A 24,437-nucleotide genomic window follows, 5' to 3' on the forward strand; every position below is an offset into this window, starting at 1 on the left:
ACCTTTTCTTGAAAAATTTTATCGGTTAAATATTATTCCTTGGTGCAGAAAGTAGGAAATCATGATGTGTCATGGCTTTCTAAAATGTCCAACTTCATCTCTTTCTGAGACTGGCACATGATGAATGTTGACAGGTATGAGGGTTTTTCCTGTAATCTGTTGGAATGTAGAAGTGGTAAATTATTTGAAAATTAGATTGTTTCTCTCTTTAAAGGAAAGATGCAGCAAATTTAGCTTAGGTTAAGAGAAGATTAAACATTGGTTTTGTATAGACTAAGAGGAGATGAGTAATCTTAAGAGAAGGCGCTTAGTTTTAGCAGAGTATTTAGCAGGTTGCAGTTTTCACGAGTAGTGATGGTCAGACTCTACCGATTACAGGTAGTTACGCTGTGTAGGCACAGTGTCCTTCACTTGAGCCCACTGCTTGTCTGCCATGCTGTTACATGTCAGCCCATCTATGACTTTTGTCAACTAATAGCTTTGATTTATATGAGCTACACAGCCATTTCATACACAGTCTCAAGCTGCGCCAGGGCAAGTTTAGGCTGGAGGTGAGGAGAAAGTTCTTCACAGAGAGAGTTGTTAGCCGTTGGAATGTGCTGACCAGGGAGGTGGTGGAGTCGCCATCCCTGGAGGTGGTCAAGAGGGGATTGGATGTGGCACTTGGTGACATGGTTCAGTAGTCATGAGGTCTTGGGTGACAGGCTGGACTTGATGATCCTTGAGGTCTTTTCCAACCTTGTTGATTCTATGATTCTGTGATTTCACCAATTAGTCTGCTTGGATGGGAAATACGGCTGTGGGATTGCACTATTGTTATTAGAATGTTTTGTACTGCTGTCCCCTAGTTATTTTCTTTCCTGGGAACACGGAGGGAGCAGGCAGAATAGGCTTCACTTGGGATGAACTGGTTTAGTGGGTGACAGTCTCCTGTGGGGTGCTGTCTTCCGAGTGAGCAGAGAAGGACTTACCTGGATGTGTGCACTGCATGTGCAGGAAACTCAGTGTAGTAAGTCCTTGGCAAAGAGACGGTGCTGAGTATCTTGAACAAGTGTATATTGCCTTCATATAGTGGCAAACCAGTGCTGCAAGCTTTAGCTAGACAGACTCCTGCTTGTACCTTTCATAGTGTGACTGTTAGAACAATTCCTGAAACACTGTGGTACACTCATATTTTAGAACCAACATTGGGTGTTTTCCCCAAGGCGGTAGTGTTTCAAATACGAAGAAGAAACAAAGTTGTTAACAGAGGGATGAAACTAGATGATCAGTCATCCCTTCTGGTGTTTGTTTGTGAACTTAGACAAAATGCTCAGTTTTACCTGTCTGTCCCAGCTGCTAGTGCTGAGCTTGTATATGCTGGTGGCTGAAAATAAATACGCCATTTATGTGGAGTTCCCAAAGAGAGATGGAGTCTGAGAATCACTAGCACTGTTAGTCTTCCAAAACAATGCAGACTGGGAAGTAACTGCTCCTGACAAAGGAAACCAGTAAGTAAGCACAGAAGTGAGGTATTCAGTGTGAATGAATAGGTGTTAGGTATTCAGTGTGAATGAATAAGTGTTGGTTTAAAAGAATTATTTTCCTTGCAGAGCAGACCTGCACTGACTTCTAGTAGTGGGTAAAGCCAGATCCAATACAGAGATCTGAGCGTGCAACAAAAGTTCACAATATCTTCTGTTGTCTTTGTAAGAAAACTAAAGAACTGCTAAATATCAGCATGAGAAATGGGAAAAGAGGGTAGAAGCAGGATGGTTGTTCCAAAGCCCACAGCATGCATGATTGTGCAGTGTGCAATAATAAACGTGGTGGCAAAGGGAGGGGTGTCCGCAGTTGCATGTTGGCTTGGGTAACCTATTCTGTTTTGTGTATTGTGGGCAAAAAGGAATATTTACACCAGCATGATGGTGGCTTTGGTCGTGGTGGCGATGAGGATGACGTTGTGGAGTCAAAAAGGCTTATTGCAGCGTTTTGGTATGAGCATATGTTTCTTAATTTCTTGGGATGACATCTGCATAGAAATCTTGATTTCTCTTTGCCCATCTGGTTTCTGGGGCACTTTATGAATGTGTAAGGCAGCAACTTAAAAACTGTCAGGGTAGGCTGATTGCTTGTAATATTTGGGAACAACATAAACTGAGGAGGTTGATGGTGTTAATTCTCTGCACGTTGTTAAATGCTGGTTCTTTGTATAATATTTTCAGGTGTATTGTGTATGAGTCTTTGTATGATTTCTTTGCAGGGTAGATGATTGATTCATCTTTTATATCTAAATGTTGACCAAAATAGAATTATTCTTTATGTTTAATTCAGGTATTTTAAGTAAAGATCTAATGTTTTTATTTATCTTTCCCTGTGTACACTGTAGTATACCAGGTGAGAACTGGAGGGGACACCTGACTACTATTAAAGACAGGTAAATGCAATGTTCTGTTTAAAAGTGAGGTGCTGTCTTGATTATTTTCTCTTCTTCCATAAATACAAAAAAATAACTCCTTTTATATGAAAACATTTTAATCCTTAAGAATATCAAACAATCTATGTTGTGTACACATGAGTTCCCAAACTCCTCTTTCCAACTCTTTCTTGTGTGTTAAACGCAAGCATATTTGGAAAGGAGTTATGCTAGGCAGAGCCAAGACAGAAAAACACAGAGGAAAATAGGAGCTGCCATTTTACTGGGTGTCTTATTTGCTGTTTAGAAATTAAAGACTTACTTTTGTGGTTAACTTTATAATACCATTGTTGAACACAATATGTAACAGAGCATCTTTGGTGTGTAAATGGATGTCCTCTTGAAAAGTGGTACTATTCACACACTGCAGTTAGTTTGTACAGATATAAGGGTTCTCCATTCCCACCTGATGCTCCATGAAGACAAAATGATTCTTATTAGAGATTTTCACAAGGGTTACTTGGGTGTGTGCTCCTATTTCAAACATTCTTGTGTTTGGAACATAATTCTGTGCTTTAGTAGCAGTTTGGCAACTATAAATGTATTAATTATAAGAGTGTCCCCACTAGACTATGGGGATTTTTTGGTGGCTTGTGAAAATACACTGTGTTGCATGTTCTGAAGTAGAAGCACCTGTAGAGCCTGCTGCTTTTGAAGCCCATGAAAGAACAGCACTTCGCTGTCCTTAAGGTAGGGGCTATTCACTGGGAGATGTATTGTTGTTACATAGGAGTGTTTTTGTGTGTCACTATACTGTAGTGTGATAGCTCACCAATTTCTGGACAACATTTTTCAACCTTGAGAGTTTTAAAATTCTAAGGTTGATTATGTTGGTTGAGAGGTGCCTTAATACTGTCTGTAAACTTTGTGACAGACTTTCCAGAGATAAACTTAGATCACCTTACATCATGGATTAAGAAGAATCTGTGAACAAAAGTGGTGACAAAGTCCTGTATGGTAGTGATAACTGTATGAATATTTTTTTATTCTGAAGTAGACAAGTTTGAGGTAGCCTACTTAAATAAGTATTTGAATAAACTTAAAATGGTTTCAAGGAAAGAAAAATAATATAAGAGTTTTGTTGTGTTTAAATAGCTACTGACAGAAAAGACCTTTAGGATTTAAAAAGCAACAAAATAAAGTCTGTTGTTTTTTTGTTTGCTTGGTTTGGGTGGGTTTTTTTTGTTGTGTTTTGGTTTGGTTTTTTGGTTGGTTGGTTTTGGTGGTTTGGTTGGTTGGTTTTTTGGTGGTGGTTTTGGGTTTTCTTTTGGGTTTGGTGGGGTTTTGGTTTTGGGTTTTTTTTGTCCATAAAGGACAAAGCCTCTAGGGTACCTCTGAAATGTATGTGGTGATTGTTACTACACTCATCTCTGCAGTCAGCATAACCAATGTCTTAAAACTTGAGTTAAAATATCCAGAAGAACTGTTTTTCATTATTTGCTTTTCCAACCATACAGCTGATTTATGTTACCTCCTCCCCTCCCTCTTTCACTCTCAGTAAATTAGTAAAATTTAAGGTATTTCTTGTTTGAAAACCTTTATCCTTTCGTTTTCTTGTTTCACTGTTACTGCAGTGGACAGTGCCCAGTTTGCCACCATCAGCTGGAGGACAGCAACCTCACTGAAGAGGACTATAATAACCTCAGAGAAAGAATCGTGAGGGATGTGATACATGGCACTGACACTTTTAGAAAGACAAGCCCACAGGTAGGTCTTGCATGCTGTCATGTTCCTTGGTTAAGAGGGTAATATATAATTGATGTTCAGGTACTTTGAAAGCAACACAGATCTTTTCTCTGCTTTAACTATTAGCAGGCCATTAGATAATGAAGTGTCCTATGCAGTTGTGTTTTATTAAATGGGTCTAAATTTTGACTTCTTTTGTATTGGCTTTATTCTTATATTTCCAGTCAGCTGTTAATGGATGATGAAATCATTAAAATGCAATTTTTTTTTTGTACATTACAGAATTTAAAAGGTATGGAAATATTTTATTCCCTCAAAACCTGAATTTTAAATATAGACTCAAACCTGGTAACTCAAAGAAAGTAAGACATCTAGTATTTTGAGCCTGCAAAAAAGTAGAAGTTGTGGTGTTTAAGTTCAGTATCATGTCTAAAGCTTACATTATGTACCGGCTTGAGAGAAGCCCTGAAGAAAAGGACTTGGGGATGCTGGTGGATGAGAAGCTCATAATGAGCCACCAGTGTGCATCTGCAGCCCAGAAAGCCAATCACATCCTGGGCTGCATCAAGAGAAGCATAGCCAGCAGGTCGAGGGAGGTGATTCTCCCCCTCTACTCCATTCTGGTGAGACCACACCTGGAGTACTGCATCCAGTTCTGGAGCTTCTATTACAGGAAGGATCTGAACATGCTGGAGCGTATCCAGAGGAGGGCCATGAGGATGATCAGAGGGCTGGAGCACCTCTCCTATGAGGACAGACTGAGAGAGTTGGGGCTGTTCAGTCTGGAGAAGAGAAGGCTCTGAGGAGACCTTCTTGTGGCCTTCCAGGATGTGAAGGGGGCCTACAAGAAAGCTGGAGAGAGACTTTGTAGGGTGTCAGGTAATGATACGACTAGGGGGAACGGAGCAAAACTAGAAATGGGTAGATTCAGATTGGATGTTAGGAAGAAATTCTTCCCCGTGAGGGTGGTGAGACACTGGAACAGGTTGCCCAGGGGGGTGGTAGAAGTCCCATCCATGGAAGTTTTTAAGGCCATGTGGCTCTGAGCAGCCTGATGTAGTATGAGGTGTCCCTGTCCATGGCAGGGGGGTTGGAACTAGATGATCATCCAGGTCCTTTCCAACCCTAACAATTCTATGATTCTATGTGCTGAATGTTTGATTTTTCATTTGTGGAGTTCTTTGCCAGAAACAATAAAGAACCAGGTATTTCGTTCCATCAGCTCTCACAGCGAACCAACTACCCCTCAACTTTAAAGATAAATTTTCACATATTTCCAAAGGTCGTTGTAAACATCTGAGAGGCCATGAGCTCCAGCCACTGCGATGTGGTGGTGGTTCTTCCTGGCTCCGAGTGGGGATGGGCATGGCTCAGCAGCAGCAGCGGCACGCAGTGAAGCTGAGCTCCGCTAGGTGGAGCCCACAGCACGTCACAGGGCGGCTGCGCTTTGCCTTTGCGAGCGTTGATGGCCTTTTGCTGCCGCTGCACAGCAGTTCAGTTCTCCACCGCAGTTCAGTTCTCCACCGCAGTTCTGCACCTCTTCTGAAAATACCAGGTTCAGTTCTTCAGGCTTTCTGCAGACACAGACATTGTGGCCAGTGGTATCCTGGGGCTGCATCAAGCAGAGCGTGTCCAGCAGATCGAGGGAAGTTCTCCTTCACCTCCACTCTGCCCTAGTGAGGCCCCATCTAGAATATTGCATCCAGTTCTGGGCTCCCCAATTCAAGAGGGACAGGGATCTACTTGAGAGAGTCCAGTGGAAGGCTACAAGGATGATTATGGGACTGGAACACTGCATTGTGAGGAAAGGCTCAGAGCCCTGGCCCTTTTTAGTCTGGAGAGGAGAAGACTGAGCGGGGATCTAATAATTGTATATAAATATCTGAGGCCTGGGTGTCAGGAAGGAAGGGACATCCTCTGCTCACTTGTGCCCTGTGACAGGACAAGAGGCAGGGGGTAAACTACAGCATGGGAGGTTCTACCTCAACATGAGGAAGAACTTCTTTACTGTAAGGGTCATGGAGCACTGGAAGAGGCTGCCCAGAGAGGTTGTGGAAACTCCGTCTCTGGAGACTTTCAAGACCCATCTGCATGCGTTCCTGTGCACCCTGTGCTGAATTTTATGACCCTGCTCTGCCAGAGGGGTTGGACTTAAAGATCTCCAGAGGTCCCTTCCAACCCCTAACATGCTGTGATCCAGTTCTGTATCAGCAAGCAGTTACTGGAAGGGTGAATGGAGATGAACTTCGTGTGTTTGCTGTTTGCTGTACAGCTTAAAGTCTGCGCTGCCAGTGGATTTTGAGCATGGATGTAGGAATGGTGGCAAAACAGTTGTAATGTGTCAGAGATTTCCTGAAATAACTTTGGGACTTTTTAGTTGCCTCTGTGCTGTAAAAGCAGACATGTGGTGATGAAAATATGCTGCCTGTTTTAGGTGTGCCAGACTGTGTGACTTCTGCAAGCAGGGTTTTCCAGAGAGGAAACTAGGTGAAGAGACTGAAAATAGGATGCAAGCAACTATATCTGAGAGGGGGGGGTTTCCATTTTCCAGTCAGTTACCTGTTTTGTTTTGTTTTTTGTTTTTTTTTTTGTAGAAGTCACAATTCAAACAGAAGACATCTTAACTTTCTATTCCTTCTTTTCTCTTAAGCAGTTTTCTTCAGTGCATCTGTGTTCCTTGCAATGAAGTGATCATTCAGGGGGACACGTTGTTGAGGACCCCCCAACAGCAGTCTCTTGTGCTGTAATGCATGATCTATAAAGCTGACTCTCTCTGATAAGGAAATAGCTGTTGGACATGGATTCAGATCTTTATGCACAGCTACTGAAAGGTCTATTAGGATATCATGTGATGATATAATACAGTGAGCTGCAAACCTGCAGTCTGCTGTAGAAAGTAAACTCTTGTAACAGGACTGTCACCTTTTGTACCAGTGTCAATATGATGATTTAAATGAGTCAGCAGTGTGCCCACGTGGCCAAGAATGCCAATGGCATCCTGGGGCCAGCAGGAACTGGGAGGTGATCATAGCCCTGTACTCAGCTCTGGTGAGGTCACACCTCGAGTATTCTGTTCAGTTCTGGGCCCCTCTCTACAAGAGGGACAGTGAAGTTCTGGAGAGTGTTCAGAGAAGGGCAGTGAGGCTGGAGAAGGGCCTGGAGCACATGGCCTACTAGGAGCATGGGGTACATGACCTACAAGGAGCACCTGAGGAAGCTGGGGTTGTTCAGTCTGGAGGAGGCTGAGGGGAAACCTCATCGCCCTCTACAGCTGCCTGAAGGGAGGTTGGAATGAGGAGAGGGCAGCCTCTTCTTGGTAGCAAGTGACAGGACTGGAGGAAATGGTTACAAGCTGTGTCAGGGGTGGTTCAGGCTGTATGCTGGGAAATACTTCTTCACAGAGGGGGTTCTCAAACATTGCAATGCTCTGCCCAGAGCAGTGGTGGAGTCCCTGGAGGTGTTTCAGCAGCATGTGGACCTGGCACTTGGGGATGTGGTTTAGTGCTGGGTCAAGGGTTGGACTGGGTGATTTTTGAGGTCTCTTCCAACAGGATGTTTTCTGTGATTCTGTGATTTCAGTTGGGTGCCTGATTACTCTGGCTGCATTTAATTGGGAGCTGTGCCATTGAGCCTGAGGCAATACAACTGCTGTAGTGAGAGGCAGAATCAACTTTTGCTGTGCTGACTTTCATCTTGCAGCTGCTCCCACGTGTTTCAAATACACAAATGCAGTCGTTTCATTCCCTTTGTGGCTCCTTTATGTCCCTGATAACCCTGAAAGCACTGCTGTGCAGGGAGAAGGAAGCATATGGGAGATGTGTGTGCTGTCAAGAAGGCAGGAAGAGATGGGCTTGTGGGCATGTAAAGTCCCCATACTTGATCTGGGCTGTGTAAAGGGGTTTCACTTATTCTTCTAGAATTTGAGACTGGAGGAGGAAGAGGAAGTGACCCATTCTTCTCAGTGTTATTTTTGCAACTGATTGAGGTTGTCCTGTTTCCAAGGAGCCTTGAAAATAAAGTTCTCTTAGAAGGATACTTTTTCAATAGTGCTTTGATTCTCCTTCTCATGTGCATGTTTCCCAACTCTGTGATTTGTCCCAAAGCCCTGTGTGGTACTTGGCAGTTGTGTTCTGAATGGAGTAGTTTATTGCTTCCAAAACCTCTAAGTACTTCAAACTCCAAGAAGATTGTGTCTGATAGTCTGTCCTAACTCCACGTGGCAGAGCCTTCACTCTCAACTTCCAGTGTGATCTCATTCTTCTTCCTGCTTTGTTGACTCTCAACTTATGGTCAAAGTCAGCTAAATTGCCTGTACTTGAGCTGTTTCCAAGGTGAGCTACCCTTACCAGCCCTGAAATGCTTGGATTATTATGGGTGTCCATCTTCCACCTGGATGTCATGGTTTCTTTGAACTCAGGGGAAAAAAAGAGGAGGCTAGTTAGTTTAGTTACACCTGCTATATCTCCTGAGATGATCAGGGGTGGAAGAGGAGAAAACTCCTTCCCAGCAAACAGCTGATACTGTGTGCCCAGATAGTACCACAGCCCAGGCTATGCATGCTGTTTACCTCCTCTGCTTTATGTTATCTCCTCCTTGTCACTGCCAGGGAGCAAAGAACTTTCTGAAGGGAGAAAACAAGGAAGGTTGGTTGTGTTCCCCTTCCCACCTACATATGTGCCACACTGCAGGAAAGGGGTTGTATCCCCATTTAAGTGTTCTGTACAGTAGGAGTGCAAGCATTTGGCATGCTGCTAAATGTTGCTGAGCCCCTTGCACTGGGATGGGGGCTGTTCTGGGCAGGAACAGTTCCTGTGGTTCTTCCCCCTCTTGTCAGTTCTGTGGCAGGGTGGGTCACTTTGCTAGTGTTGAGTTTTGACAGCATTTGGATTCAGAGTTAGCTTCTGCAAGAGCTGCGCTGGCAGGATGAAAATCCTCCTGATCCCAGCCCGGATTGAAAGTTTTCTGTTAGTTCTGGAGAGGGATACAGGGGTGCTGACCCTAGTTAGGGTTAGAACTAAGCCTAGGCTTAAAGACAATGCAGATTTTCAGTTTGCCTGGTTTTTTTTTTTTTCCCCTTTCTTTCCTCTACAAGGCCTGGGAGTTGGGTGAACACTAAGGCTTGCTTAGCTGAGCAAGTTATGACTAGTTTTTGGATGGGAATGAGTTACTGACTTGTAGGTAGGCTGGAGCTTCAGGGTGGCAAGGATGGAAGAACCTGTTCTTGCTGAATCTAGAAAGTCCTGGCAGCAGTATTTGGGGATTAGTGTTTTGGACAGCAAGTGCTGGAGAACTTGAGTTGTTGTTGGAGTCTTACAAGTTCATCATGATTGAGTGAGAACTAATGTTGGTAAAGATGAAGGGCTTACTGGTAGCCTTTTGGTTACGTGTTGGTGTTGGACTGTGGCTAAGACCAGCGTAAGAGTTGGTATTTGAGAATTAAAATACCTCAATTACTCACCATGTGGACCATGGCTAGGCCACAGCATTAAATTATAGGTGGCATAGATAAGGACAAAAGTGTTACCTAGACTGCAACAACACTGGTCAAAAAATTTGCTTGTAGCTCTTGTCTAGTTATAGGTTGGGTAGGGCTGATCATACTCTGTTTTGCAGACTAGCAGATGGATGACTAAGTCCATTGTTGCCTTGTGGCTAGTTGTTTGTTATGGGAAGGATATCACCATTAGCTTGTAGATGATAGGATTAGCACTGCAACTAGACTTAAGTACATTTGCAGAAAGAGGTGAGGTTTTTTCAGGTGTGGTTTTTTTTTTTTTCCAGTTCTCTGCTAAATATGGGCCACTGGATTAAGTCAGGATAGGGTTAGTGTTCAGTAGAGCACTGAACACAGTGCATCCTGCACTGCCTTAAGAGCCAGGTTTGCTGCTAGGCCTCAAGGACAGAGGAGAGCTGGTCTGAGTGGGGCTCAGGATTAGCTGTGGGCTTGTTTTCAGTTGCAGTGTTATGGCTAAAACTAGAATTAGTTGGGGGGTTAGAGAGATCATTAGCCTCAGAGCGTGATCCACTACTCAGTCTTGCAATAAGCATAGAATAAAGACAGGTAATGGTTTGTGTTGGCTGTTGAGACAACTGCAGTGGCAGAGTGCTCAGAGTCTGAGAGCACTGCAGCCCAAGCTGCAGCCTTTATCCTGTTTACTTTCTGTCCTCCTGCCTCCATTTAATTCAGGGTAGATGTTACCCTCTTCAGGTGATATGCTCTGCTAGAGGGGAGGGAACGTCTGGGAGGCAGGAAAATAAGGGGAAGAGGGGAGACCGAATGGGAAATGGGTGGTGAGAGACAAAGGCAGTTGGAATTTTTCTAAGATTTGTCTTGCATTTTCTCTCACCTCAGAGGCTTCTGATAATGGAAGCAAACAGAAGCACAGAGGGTATTTTGGCAGAAGGATAAAAGACTTAGCTGCTTCCTTAGCATCAAGAAACAGATCTAGATGAAAACATAAATTTAGCACATATTTCTTTCCCTTAATTACCTCAGTGTTAGAGAATTTTTCTTGGGGGTGGGTCAGATCTTCTGGGGTGGTCCATAGTCCTCCTTGTCTCGATTCCTATAGCAAGTAATGAGCTGGAATTTTGTTCAGGTCTCTTGGTCTCCTTTGCCATCAAATGGTTATGCAGCAAAATGAGGTCATGCTGCAATACTAGAATGTTCCTTTCTTCCAATATCCTGTCTGAACCTGTTTCCTTATCCCCCACCGTTTTTAAGATACTACTCTGTCAGCTCTGTATTTGTTTGTTTGATTGGTTGGGTTTTGAGCACTAGTTGCTTGGTTAAAATACAGCTGCTAACCTTATTTCCACTGTGTATCTGTGTCTTGCTAAGCAAAACTGAAAATGTTGTTTGCTGATGCAGTGATTTTTTTTCTCAGATCTGTATCTGCCTTACATTAGCTAAAATATCTAAGAAGAAATAGAAATTGAAGCATCTCACTGAGGTTTAAGAAAGGTATAACCTGATAAAGTATTTCTTTTTTTCATGTCCATTAGCTGATCAGCGGCAGACAGGACCTTAAACATGAAGTCAGAACAGCAACTTTTTAGGTAAAGAATGGAGCTAATCTGAGTTATCTGAGTAGCTGATTTTTAAGGTATTTACTTCATCAGGAACCTCTCAGACACACAGTCCTTTACTTGCAACTCATGCATTTCACTAAGTAGGATCCTGAGACATGTTTATATAATGCAGACTATATAAGCTACCATCCTTTTTTTGAGTGTTCACTGACTCTGAGTATTGCTGAATTCTCTGGTAGTGCTTCTAAAGCAGAATTAGTCTGAGTACATGTTGATTGAAATGCTACCTCATGGAAATTGAACATTATCAAATGCTTTGGTCCATTACCAAAGGTCCCTCTAAGCTGAGGAGCTGGTTGGTAGCTGTGGTCAAAGATAGGTTCTTAGGATGCTGTAGAGGCCTATGTGGGAGTGTCTGATGTGGGACTTTATTATCATTTATGGCAATTAGCATACCTTAACAAGTTATAATAATTTCATGCTATCTATCCAATGCCTTATCTCTCAGTATTTGATTAGATTTGGCATAGAACATCAGCAGTTTGAGAAGATGTTTTCCTTATAACAGTTCCTATGAAAATCTACAATATCTAACTGCACTTTCTTCCTCTGTTATGCATTGTTTCATCTTTCTGATGCTAAATTTAACTTGAGTTTGTTTGTGTGTGTGTTTGTATATATATGTATAGGAGTAGAACATGTGGTGCTATTCAGTTCACCAGAAGAATCATAGAATGGTTTGGGTTGGAAGGGACCTCCAAAGGTCATCTAGTTCAACCCCCTCTGCAGTCAGCAGGGGCTTCCTCTACTAGATCAGGTTGTCCAGAGCCCTGTTGAGCCTCACCTTGAATATCTCCAGGGATGGGGCCTCAACCACCTCCCCAAGCAATCTGTTCCAGTGTTCCACCACACTCATGGTAAAGAACTTGTTCCTAAATCCAATATAAATCTACTTTTCTCTAGTTTGAAACCATTGCCTCTTGTCCTATTATTACAGGCCTTTGTTAACAGTTTCTCTCCATCCTTCTTATAGGCCCCCTTCTGGTACTGGAAGGTCATTATTAGGTCTCCCCAAGATCTTGTGTTTCTCTTGAGATTGCAAATGTTAGTTAGCATAAGCACTTGATGGCAGTGTGACTTTTAAACTAGCATAACTAGCCTGGCCACCCTGCCAGCTGTTCATTCTTGCTCCCCTTTGCCTCCTGCAACTGCGCCATGAAGCAGGGCACAAACCCAGCTTACAAAATGTTTTGTTTTCCTGTGGATGTTTTTTCAGCTAGATAAGTTCCTTGTTCAGATTTGCTTCAAACATTCATACCAGCCTAGCTGAGAAAGCATCATGAAGGTAGACCCAGCTGTCTGATACTCCTATGACACTTCTCTACCTGTTCACTGCAGGCTGTCTGTGACTGAGTGCTTCTCTGCCTTACTTACTGGGGACACTATCTTGAGGATTCATTGCTGTTATTTCACTGTCTTTCTATAACTACCTGCTACGTTGTATTTAAGCATGCAGTTCAATCTTTTCCTGGTTAGTTATTCTGTTAGGTGATTTGCCTTAAGATGAAAATGGTCCAAAAATCGTTGTTTAAATACTGAAAGCACTATGAATTCAAAATATTTCTGCCTTCGCAAGGCTTGTTTGTGTTTGTTTCAAAAGAAAGCTTGGTGCTTGGTATGGTCCCTTTCTGTACTCTGGTACTTAGGGAGGAAGCCCTGCAAAGATGAGAGCATTTTTGCACTGAGGATAGCAGCACAAACTGCCTGTTCCTCCCTCCACATTCAGTGTGGTCAGGAAAGATGCACTGCCTGGATTGTTGAGGTCTGAGTTTTGCATTAACCCTTGTGACTGACCTCTGATGTAGGCAGGCAGGAACAAGTCCTGTGACAGCATTGCCTGCTGTTGACTGAGGATTATGAACAGGCAACAGAGCGCCTCTCAACCACCTTTTCAATACCTTCCTGTTTGTGATAGTATCTCTGAAGGCTTTGTGACTCCTGGACTATTTGTTAACTTCAGCAGCATATAACAGAGGACAGACAAATTGTATGCAATCCAGGGGACACAGTGATACCACAGACAGTATGGTATGACTGAGAAAAACCTTCCTGCTTGTTAGGGTTAGAAGGGGATTTCCAAGCTTTGAAACTGTGGAGGAAATATTCAAACCCTTTAGGCATAGCAACAAACAGACTTAAGAGTGCTCCAACAAGGCAACTTGGCTGCATTTCAGTTTGACAGCTGAATTTGATTTCTCACGCTCTAGTGCTCATTCCTGTGTTTTTCTTCTGATACCAAGACACATTGCTTGAAAACAAAGCAACTCCCATCACTTTGTATTTTAGGAAACTCTTGAAATGAATGTTTTCACTCCTCTAGGAGCTGCTCTTACAGTCTTGCAAAACACCCTGTTTGATACTTAGAGTTACATAAGACTTAACTGAGGTATAATACTCTATTATTTAGAATTTGCCCTTTCCTTGCACTCAAGTACATTGTCATTTAATATGGAGAGGGGAAGCACTGGGGATTTTTTTTTGTTGTTGTATAAAGCTTAAAGTACTGTGAATGCTTCTAGAAACAATATAAGGTGAATACTGTAGTTTTGCACTTTTTAATTTTACTTCAGTCTCTCTTTGCCATTCCTGATGGGTGAGCATAAACTACTGTTTAGAGGAAGTGAGAAACAGCCTTTCCTGCAGTGATTTCAATAGTTTTTGGTAGGTTTTTTGGTTTTGTGTTGTTTTTTTTTTCCTTTTCAAATTCATAGAATCATAGAAAGGTCTGGGTTGGAAGGGACCTCCAAAGGTCATCTAATCCAACCTCCCTATGGTCAGCAGGGGCAACCTCCACTAGATCAGGTTGCCCAGAGCCTTGTCAAGCCTCACTTTGCATATCTTCAGGGAGGGGCCCCCAACCACTTCTGTGGGCAACCTGTTCCAGAGTTCCATTATCCTCATGGTAAAGAACTTGTTCCTAACATTCATTCCATGTGTTGGCATGAAAATAATAGCCTTTCTTGTATTTAGAAGTCCTTTATGGACTTGCTCATGTATCTCCTTAGTATGTTATATTACTTGGTGTTTGGCATTTAGATCAGCAGATGTTTGGGATTGTTGAAGAATATGAGCAATACCACGATTTTTATTTCTAGCTGCCAACATATTTCCTATTTAGACTTGAGAAAAATACTCAAGTGATCTAAGCTTTCTGTGGTCTGAAAAATCTTGTACCCTTAGACCTGTTAGAGCCAGTAAAATTATTTCAAAGAACTAATTTGAATTGCTCTTATCAAAGGACATGCTTGTGTGGCTGTTTCTTTGCTTTGTCTTCAAGTGATGTTTATGTTACCATATTTAACTTAGTAAATCTGTAAATACTAATAATTAATTCCTCCCCTCCTTTTTGTTGTGCTTTTGAGGCTCATAGTCTGTGTATGCACTGTTACTGGAAGAAAATCATACATGTATTTACAGAAGTTAAAGTAGTATTAATACTCCTAAAAGAAGAGTCCTTTTCAGACTTACTACTACTGCTATTGCCAATATTACTGGCTGTGTAAGCCAGGCCTTTCAAGTTTTAAAATTATTTTTTAAATGAATGGTTTAAAATGGCAAACCCAAACTTTTTTTCTTTCTTTTTCAAACGTTAATTCCTATGCTTCTGGGTTTTAAAACCAAACTAGCTCTTGTTTCACTGCAATACCCCAAGTTGAGTGATAAATCTCCTAAAATATTCTGGTTTCCCAAGCCAGTGAGTTAGCATAGTCACTGCTACCTGTGTGGAAAAGTGATCTCAGTAGTCTCACTTGCTAGCAGTCTTACTCCTGTTCCATGTCCTGGCTGAATTTTCATGCCAGGACAAAACTCTGTGCTCTGACCTGGTCAGGGGAACCAGTGCAGGCTAAAGACTGTTAATTGACTCAGTGCATGGTGGCTCAGTTCTTCATCCACTTCAGTCTTTCTCCTTGTGCCAACAAATGTGTCGGTGTCAGTAGAGAAGGTGGCAAGGCTAGGAACAGCATAGCTGAGGGAAGGCAGAAGGTTGTACCAGTACATACCAGTATAAAATGGTGGTGAAATAGTGCATGCGTCATCCAGCTGGTATGGAGCACCAAAAAAATGGGAGAATGGTTTTTGCTTTTGCTGAGATACGAATGGACCTCAGCCATCCACACACTAGTGGTTAAACAAAAAAAGTGCTTTAAGTGTCTTTAATTATTCACATGAAGATAAATTCCATTATGGGTTTGTTATGGCAGGCTCCTGCTTCCAAATTGATTTAGTCACTGTGGTGTCCATTTGCAAAGATAAGCTTTCCTAGTAGAAGGTGCAGTGAATCATTTCTAACACTTGCATAATTGGCTTTCCCCTATTTTCCCAGCTAGACAATGAGTGAAATCAGGTGAGGTTTTTTTAAAATGCCCTTTTCTTTTGTACATGATGTGAAGCTGGATATCTCTGGAGCTTCCTGTGAGCACCCTGCTGCATTGCACATTCTGCTGGTGCTCCAGCTGGTGTGGGAATTCTTGCACTGAAGTAGCAGCCTTGCTGTATTGCAACACTTCTCTGTGGTTCCTCAGCAGTAAGAGTCACACGCATTTAAATTCTGTCCCTTCACCTGCCAACTCTGTTGAAGTGAGTTTGAGTTTGTTTTAGCAAATATGCAAGTAAAATGTAGCCAATGAAGGAAAAATGAGAGATTTCATAGAATCATAGAATGGTTTGGGTTGGAAAAGACATCTAAAGGTCATGTAGTCCAACCCCCCTGTGGTGAGAAGGAACATCCTCAACTAGATCAGGTCATGCAGAGACCCACTGAGCCTCACCTTGAATATCTCCAGGGATGGGGCCTCAGCCCCCTCTCTGGGCAAGCTGTTCCAAAGCTAAGCCACCCCCATTGTAAAGAACTTTCTCCTAACATCCAATCTAAATCTCCTTTTCTCTCATTTCAAACCGTTGCCCCTCCTTCTATCACTGCAGGCCTTCATAAACAGTCCCTCTCCAGCCTTCTTGTAGGCCTCCTTCAGCTACTGGAAGGCTGCTGTTAGGTCTTTCCAGAGCTTTCTCTTCTCCAGGCTGAACACCCCCAGCTCCCTCAGCCTGTCCTGTAGGAGAGGTGCTCCAGCACCCTGATCATTTTTGGGGCCCTCCTCTGGACCAGATCAACCAGGTTTATGTCCTTCCTGTGTTGAGGGCTCCAGAGCTGGGCTCAGTACTCCAGGTGAGGTCTCACCAGAGCAGAGCAAAGTGGCAGAATCACATCTCTGGATCTGCTTGCAATGTATCTTTTGATGCAGCCCAGGATGTGATTGGCCTTCTGGGCTGCAAGCTCACACTGTTTGTCCATCAGCACCCCCAAGTCCTTTTCCACAGGGCTGCTTTCTATCACCTCCTCCTCCAGCCTGTATTGATAGTGAGGATTGTTCTGGTGGAGGTGCAGCACCCTGCATTTGGTCTTGTTGAACCTCATGGGGTTCACTTGGGCACACCTCTCAGCCTCTCCAGGTCCCTCTATATGACACCTAGCCATGTTTATTCTGTTTAGTAAGAAGTGAATGGAATGTCTTTCTGTTAAACTCAAAGTTTGTTTATTTATTTCAGGAATTTGAAGCCTTTCAAACATTTGTGGAAAATCGACTTCCATTTGATATTGTTATTGATGGGCTCAACGTTTCCCACATGAAACCCAGACAGACACAGTGTGAAAATGTAAGTGCTGGTTAAATATTCATGAAGAGTTTTGTGTATGCTTGATTGCAAACCAATTAGTGCCTCATTATTACTTATTCTCTTGAGAAACTGATCAAATGTTTTTGCAGCACATTCAGTGAATTTCAAAAAGTTGTCTGGACTTCCCAAACTAAAAAATGATCAGTGGAAAGATGATTCTTCTTACATATTTGGGAACTTAACCTGTGTAACTATGTGTGTTTTCATAGTGAAGAGGGATTTGGAGGAACAGAGTAAATCTGCCATATGGAAAATTTAGTTTAATATAGTTAGGCTTCTAAGAGTTTGTCTTACTTAAAATAACCCTTACTACAAACCACATCCTGTACAACTTCCTGTTGCCTTAAGCATTTGGGTCCTTGTTGTAGGTTGAGGGAAATCAAGAGTTAATTGGTATAACCATAAAGAAGACTCCTCCAGAGGCTAGAGAGAGTCCCAGGGGGACAGGTAGTTTGTCCCAGGACGTTGTAATCTGTTATTCTATTCTGTTTTCCTGTATCTCTCTGTTTAAGGGAGCATACAGCCAAATCTCTCTCTTCTCTCTGTTTGGGACATGTGCACTGTTGTCTTAATGGTTTGTGGGGGGAGAGGCTTTCTCCTAGCCTTAGCTGGCAGTGAATTTCCAGCTATGCCACAGGGCCTATTGAAGCCTGCATTAGGCCTGGCTCTTGTGGGGGACAGTTTGGCTGCTCCTTGGGCTTGCTGAGGCTGAGTGGGGTGGAGGTTTTCTGGAAGGTTTTGGCTTGGTAAGCCCAGCTGAGGAACTGAGCCTGATTTGTAAATGTATTCCTTTTACCTGAATACCTTTTGTATATATTTGTAAATAGAATTTCCATTTAAACTTCCAATCCAGTGTGGAGCATTTTTATTTTACTCCTTGGAAGGGGTAAAATATCTTTTCTGTCCTTTTGCCCTGGGCAGCTCGTGGCTCAAAACTAGGACAGTCCTGTTCTTACATAGGCAGCTGAGACTGGCTTCAGTTCTTTCCACTTGGTGACTTGTAGAAGAATAATCCTGTGCCTTTTTACCAATACCTGTTTTTGAGAATTCCTGGTGCTTTCTTTTAGCACTTCATTAAGAAACAGCTTAAGGTTTTTCTTTTGTCAGTCGAATATGACTTTAAATTGGATGTAATGAGACAGCTTCTCACCTGTATTCCAAAGCCAAAATTTACATTTTCTTGCTCTTGAAATTACTTCTGGCAATTTACTTCTAGCAATTGCAAGAAATGTATTTTTGTTCTAAGAACCACTTGAAAACTACACTTAAGCAGGATATGTTTTCATATATGTAGATAAAAGCAGATGAGACAGGGAGGTTAAATAAACTTGCTGAAAGATGTTTGTTTGAGAGCCACTGTGAGATTTCATGAGATACTGGCTGGTGAAGAGGGTACTTTCCTTGCTATAGAAATAGAAAAGGAAGTTTACAAGTTGTTTGGATGGGACAGGGGAGGAAATGATGATTATCTGAGAAGAATCCCAGGCAGCATGTAATGGTACAGTGTTTTAAGACGTGGAAGGACAGATCCTTGATGCCAGAGAGGGAGAAGATAAACAAATGTCTTTCCTCAGTGCCTGCCTGTCCCATTGTGGGAACTCTGAACAGATCTTGAATGGTCTGCATCAGCTGGAGGCAATGGAGCCAAGAGCCAGCCTTCTTTTGATGGATAATTACTGCTGATTTCTGATAAGAAATCTTACTAGGGATGTTGGTATGCTGAGCAACATAAATTGCCTTTGTGTTCCTGCTTAGTTTCTGCTGTATTGGAAAGACTTTGGGACCCTTTATGCCAGGGAGCTCCAGAGGCACTATATGGAGGCATCAGGCTTCCATTTAGTTTGTTCCACATAGAGACAGGTCAGCTCTCTCTTGAATTGCAGATATTTACAGATTAGGAGGATTTCCTTCATGTACAACATAGCTCACCTCATCAGCTATGTTGCTGTCAATTGTTACTGCATCTTGTCATGCACAAAAAATGTTAATCATTGAGATACTTCTAAATTAGTTGTTATGATACATATCTTTATACACATTTACAGTATTAACTTTTGAGTTTACAGGGTTTTTTCCAATTGGAAATGTTGTTTAAATGTGAGATCATGCTGAGATCATGCTGGATGCTAGCAAATCCTGGTTTATTTCTTCATGACTGAACTCCTGTGTTGTAACATGTCAGGAAAGGATTGTGTTTTTATTCATGTTTTAGATATTTATGGCAAGAAGATGTATTCTTCTTTTTCTGCTCTTTTTTTCCCATACTGCTAAAAACAGAAATTAAAAAAGAAAAACCACAAGAGCAAACCCACAAAACACAGCAATCCTTTTTTCTGTCTCCAGACTTTTCTTCCAGATGAGGGAAGGGAAGGCCACAGGAATCTCTGCCTGTGCTGCTTTCCTGGTTACTGGTGTTGCTGCCAAGAAATCTCCATCTGTAAATGCTGACCTCTGTGAACAACGTAGTCTATCCTTTGTCAAAAACATCCTTCTTAGGAGGCTGCTATCAGAACTGAGAGGAGAAACAAATGCAAGAGAATCTGGAGGCAGAACTGGAAGAATGGAAAAGCTAAGAGTGAAGGCAGCTGAGATGAAGCTGGCTGGCTAGGACAGCAAAAGCCAAGAGTGAAGGCAGCTGAGATGAAGCTGGCTGGCTAGGACAGCAGGACTGGCCCATTTTGCAGACAGGCACGTACTGACTCTTCAGTGACCTCTTCTGTTTGACTTGAGAGATACTAAAGGAGCAGTATTGCCAAGGGCCTATGTTAAAAGCTGCCCAACCCGTGTTTTACTTGTCCAAAAGCTACATTGTTTAAAGTCTCTGGGTGCAAGTCAGTCAGTGCTCTTACTCTGAGGCTCAGGACCACAACTTCTAGACCCATTCAGGATATTGTTTCATAACAGTTTTTGTTCCAGTGTGTAGTTAGTATGCAGCAATGGTTGAAAGAGAAAATGGAGATTATTGCTCTCCATTGTAACACACTATGAGTGTTACTCTATGCAAATTGTTAAGTTTTGGACCATATCTGTTATGTGATTTAGAGAAAATAGCAAAATAAAGGGCACTGTAAAACACGGGAGAAGGCCTAGGATTTATGTGACAATAATATGGTAATTTAAATGCATTCCAGTCTTGGGGGGGGGGGGGGGAGTGTTGGTAGATTTAAATATATTCCACTTCCTGATTTAGCTTTAAGAACTGCAGCTGCTTTGCTGAAGACCAACTCTAGCTAAGTCATAGTAAATTGTAATTCTATTCAGACATTCCGTGGGCATCTTGGGAAGGGGCTGGGTTGTGTGGACAAGGCACAACTACCTTGAAGAATGAGAAGGAAAAAAAAAAAAAGTTGAAGGAGTGATTTTAATTCATTTAATTCCCAAAATGTTCTGACGTTCTACAAAACTCAGTATGTGATTTCCAGTAGCCCCAGGCAACTTCAGTCCTCACAGCCAGCACTTACTTAGCAAATCATAATGAATATTATTGACTTGGCAGATTTACAGGAATATTCTGTGGCAGTTTCTTTAGTATGTGACACTCTTGGTTTGTAATTTCAATCCCCTTTTTTTCCAGGTTTGTTTTATACTAGATGTGTTTCCTGGTACAAATCACTATGTGGCTGCATCAATTACTGACAAAAACAGGAGGTAGCATGAGGGTTGGAACAAAGACTTTTGAGGGCTAGGGGATGATGAGATCATCTGATTTGAAGACACTGCAAACAGTGACTGCAAAACTGCAACACTGAACATTAGCCAGCACCTCCTTACAACATTTTTCTTCCTCACTGCAGCATCTTAAATTAGACATTAAAGTTGGCTCCTAATTAAAAGATATTATACAACAGAAATTATTTTTACTATATAATGCAGACAATAGAAACAAACTCCCGTAAAATCATTCAATCTTGTCATGTTCCTTTTTTTTTTTTTTTTTTTCATTCTGCTGCTGTTTGAGGCTGTACCTGATGCTGTTTTGCCTTGATGAGTCAGTTGCTGTTTGTACTGCAGACATGGAAGGTTACAACTTAGATGTTCTTACAGTTTAAGCGAAGTTCATTCAGGCTGCATCGTGACGCTGGGTTAATCCTTTCCTCCAGATGTATCTAATTACATAAACCCTTAGCCAGCACAATAACACTTGGTACTCCCTGTCCTCTGCTGCTGTACATTCCCATAGTGCTCCCACTTTTCATGTTGTAAAGGTCAAGAGAGGGAATTTCCACACAGTAATTGTCCAGCTCTCTTGTTAAGAGTTACGTAAAGGTTTGAGTTTACATGGGGTTTCCTTTTTAGCACAATTTTCTGTAGAAGTATTCCTTGGAAGTGAGGGGAATCCAAGTGCAAGCAGGCTGGATGAGGCTCTAGCTGGCCTGATCTAGTGTGGGGTATCCCTGCCCAGGCTGGGGGCTTGGAACTAGATGACCCTTGTGGTCCCTCCCAACCCTGGCTGATTCTATGATTCTGTGATACCTAAGCTCTGGAGCATCTCAGTCTGCTTGCAGGAGGGGAGTGAAGGAACTACAATGAGTCCCTAGACTGTGAAGTGCTGGGGTGAGGGAGCATGACCAGCATGCACAATTTAAGGAGTATTTTGACATTTTTAATTTACATTCACATTGGTATATAGCAAATGAAGTATACAGCCAGCTGCTTTTTCAGCTGTACCCAGATGGTGCTAGATATAACTGAATATATCTTTCAAATGTGTGCTGGATCAAAGCTGACTCACAGTTCCCTGCTTCAAACAGTTTGGCAGCTGAGGTCAGCTCTGCCCTAACTTTACCCTCTAATCTCAGTATTAAACATCTGAAAGATTGGTAAAGTAATTCCAGATTGAGTTCCTTAAGGCTGACAATGCACAAAGGAATAGTTTTTGCTCTTGGCAGATAGTTCAAAGTGGTTGCTCCCAACCTTAATCAACATTTCTATGAATGGACTATCTAAGTTCATATAATTCCCACGTACATTGCAGTTGGTCTGTATAACAGCTGACAGCACCAGATCCTCGCTATTCCACTCCCATCCCATCCCATCCCATCCCATTCCAGTCTGGTGGCAGCAGTTGACCTGTCACCCTTACTACACCTCCTGCCTGCAGCAGCAGTCAGCTCCTGCCAGCAAAACTACCAGACCTGCCCTTCTGCACCTCCACAGGCTGCCACGAAAAGCCAGGCTGTGTCTGCTGTCCTTGGGGGTACTCCATGACATACATAGCAGCTGTTTCTTGTCACTTCCAGGGAAAAAGCAGTTGACTTGTTGAGTGGAGGCTGCTCTCTGAACAGTCCAAGGGGTCTTTGACTAAATGAATTCTGTTCACAAGTAATGGAGTAATTGTTTGTGAACAGATTGCTGCATTTTGGTTTTCCATATGTTTAATATTAAAAAAAAAACAAAAACAAAACCACAAAAAAACCCCAACACATTTGTCAAGGGGATTTGAAGTTTAAAACTAATATTATCATTTCAGTTATTCTAGTGGTTCTGTACTAGTTATTCCTGGACTTCCTGCTTACTTTAGCAGGATGAGAAAGAGTGGGTTGAGAGAGGTTGCAGCCTTGAAGGGAAAGCTGAGAGTAAGAAAATAGTTTCAGCAGGATGTGGGAGAAAGCCAAGATGTAGGATAGTAGTCTACAGGAAAATGGTGAATGGTCTTGTTAAAGTTTTGAAAAAATCCCAGCTGTGTCCATGGAAACGAAGAACCTCAGTGAATTATGCTTTGTAAATTGAGCTCAGAACCATCATTTTGGATCATTTTGCATCACTTTATGCATATTTTCAAGACTTGTTTTACAAATGTAAAGACAAATATCAAGATAAAGATAACTCTTCAAATGAACCTAAAAATTTAAAAAGAGGGTAAAAAAAACCCAAACAAACAAAAAAACAACCAAAAACCAGGGCACCTACAGCCCATCATTCTCTTGGGTTAGTAACCCAAATCAATTTGGAAGGATAATTTTGTTGCTTTGAGATCTCTTGAGCCTATAAATCCTCTATGTTATAAAAAGGGAGAAATATTGAAACCTACTGTTTTGAGGGAAAATAATAAGTAAAAGTTTCTCTCCCAGGTTCTGCTTACTAAAAAATAATTTCCAGCTCATGAAACACACAAAGAAATGAACACCTGTGCATACATACGTAGTTGACAATATACATGCTAATGTGCTCAGGTTTTCATGTCATAATTTTTCCCAGTCTTCAAGTCAGTCATAACTGCAATATGCATATGAGAGATCAAGTACACAATTAGTGATGCAATGAAATTTGATTTGTCTTTGAATTTTAGTGGTCTTGCAAAATAAGCCCCAAAAAAGGCATGCATGGGAAAGATTTGTTTGGGGTTTTTTTATTCTTCTTTGACTCACTTGGCAGTATCTGTGATTTGTTCAAATACCTTACTGTCTGTAAATGAAGCAAGAATTAAGTAGATCCATGAGTCATTCTCTGTTCAGAATCAATACATCCACCAGAGGTCTTATTTGTCATACTGTGACAGTTCATCAGTTCTTCCACCCACCAGCACTTGTCTTACCACTCAACAAAGCAGTCGGACATGGGCTTGTATGTGCTCATTTTCTCCCAGCCTTTTCCATCTCTTTTTGTTGTTTTTCTTTTCTTTTAATTTCTTTTCTTTTCTTTTCTTTTCATTTCTTTTCTTTTCTTTTCTTTTCTTTTTTTTCCTTTTCCTTTTCCTTTTCCTTTTCCTTTTCCTTTTCCTTTTCCTTTTCCTTTTTCCTTTTCCTTTTCCTTTTCCTTTTCCTTTTCCTTTTCCTTTTCCTTTTCCTTTTCCTTTTCCTTTTCCTTTTCCTTTTCCTTTTCCTTTTCCTTTTCCTTTCCCTTTCCCTTTCCCTTTCCCTTTCCCTTTCCCTTTTCTTTTCCTCCCTTCTCCCTTCTCCCTTTCCTGTCTTCTTATAGTAGCCCAAGTTTGCATTTCCACAATAAAATATTTGCCCTATTGCTCAAGATTGGAGAGATTTCTGTCTTTGTAAAGTGTTTCATTCTTTAGATTTGTACTTTCATTTCCTTTAAATATTGCACAAATTGTAAAGATTAAGATTCTTTGGTATTTTTGCTGAAAATCACCTTGAGTCTCTGTATAACATGATCTTGGGAGAGAAAGGAGCCTAAGCACTAAGGGGCACCTTTGAAACCTCATCTATTTTTAGTGTTAGACATGTGTGACTGGAACATTCAGCACTGCATTCATCTCTTAACAGTTAATTTCTGAGGTTCCTTGAATATCTCAGCAGGTGGACTGAGTCAAGTTCTTTTCCAAAGCCACACATTGATTGATACTGATATTCTTAAATCTCCCTCCCTTCCTATATTGGGGCCATTCTAAAATGGAATTAATCAAGCTCAAAAATTTTGGTCACCAGAACCAGAAGAGCAAAGCTCTTAAGCTTCTCAAGAGAGGTGAAAGAGAGACTAGATTCATTTGCCTGTGAAACTTGGGGAAAGGCCTGGCCTGCAAGTCTTCCTTCTCTCCATAGAATTCTTCTGAAACCTGATGGTTTCCACTTGGTGG

At 41.8% G+C, this 24,437-nt stretch overlaps 1 protein-coding gene across 1 annotated transcript in view; it reads left to right on the forward strand.

Annotated features, from left to right (window-relative positions):
• Positions 1–24,437, forward strand: part of PRORP (protein only RNase P catalytic subunit) — a 43,944-nt gene that overhangs the window by 1,241 nt on the left and 18,266 nt on the right. The window contains exons 2-4 of the mRNA XM_054400543.1: positions 2,369–2,416; positions 4,030–4,162; positions 16,778–16,885. Coding sequence (XP_054256518.1) covers positions 2,369–2,416; positions 4,030–4,162; positions 16,778–16,885 — 289 coding nt within the window. The remainder of the gene's footprint in view (positions 1–2,368; positions 2,417–4,029; positions 4,163–16,777; positions 16,886–24,437) is intronic.

This window comes from Indicator indicator, chromosome 4 (assembly GCF_027791375.1).
Source record: "Indicator indicator isolate 239-I01 chromosome 4, UM_Iind_1.1, whole genome shotgun sequence".
Lineage (NCBI taxonomy): Eukaryota > Metazoa > Chordata > Aves > Piciformes > Indicatoridae > Indicator > Indicator indicator.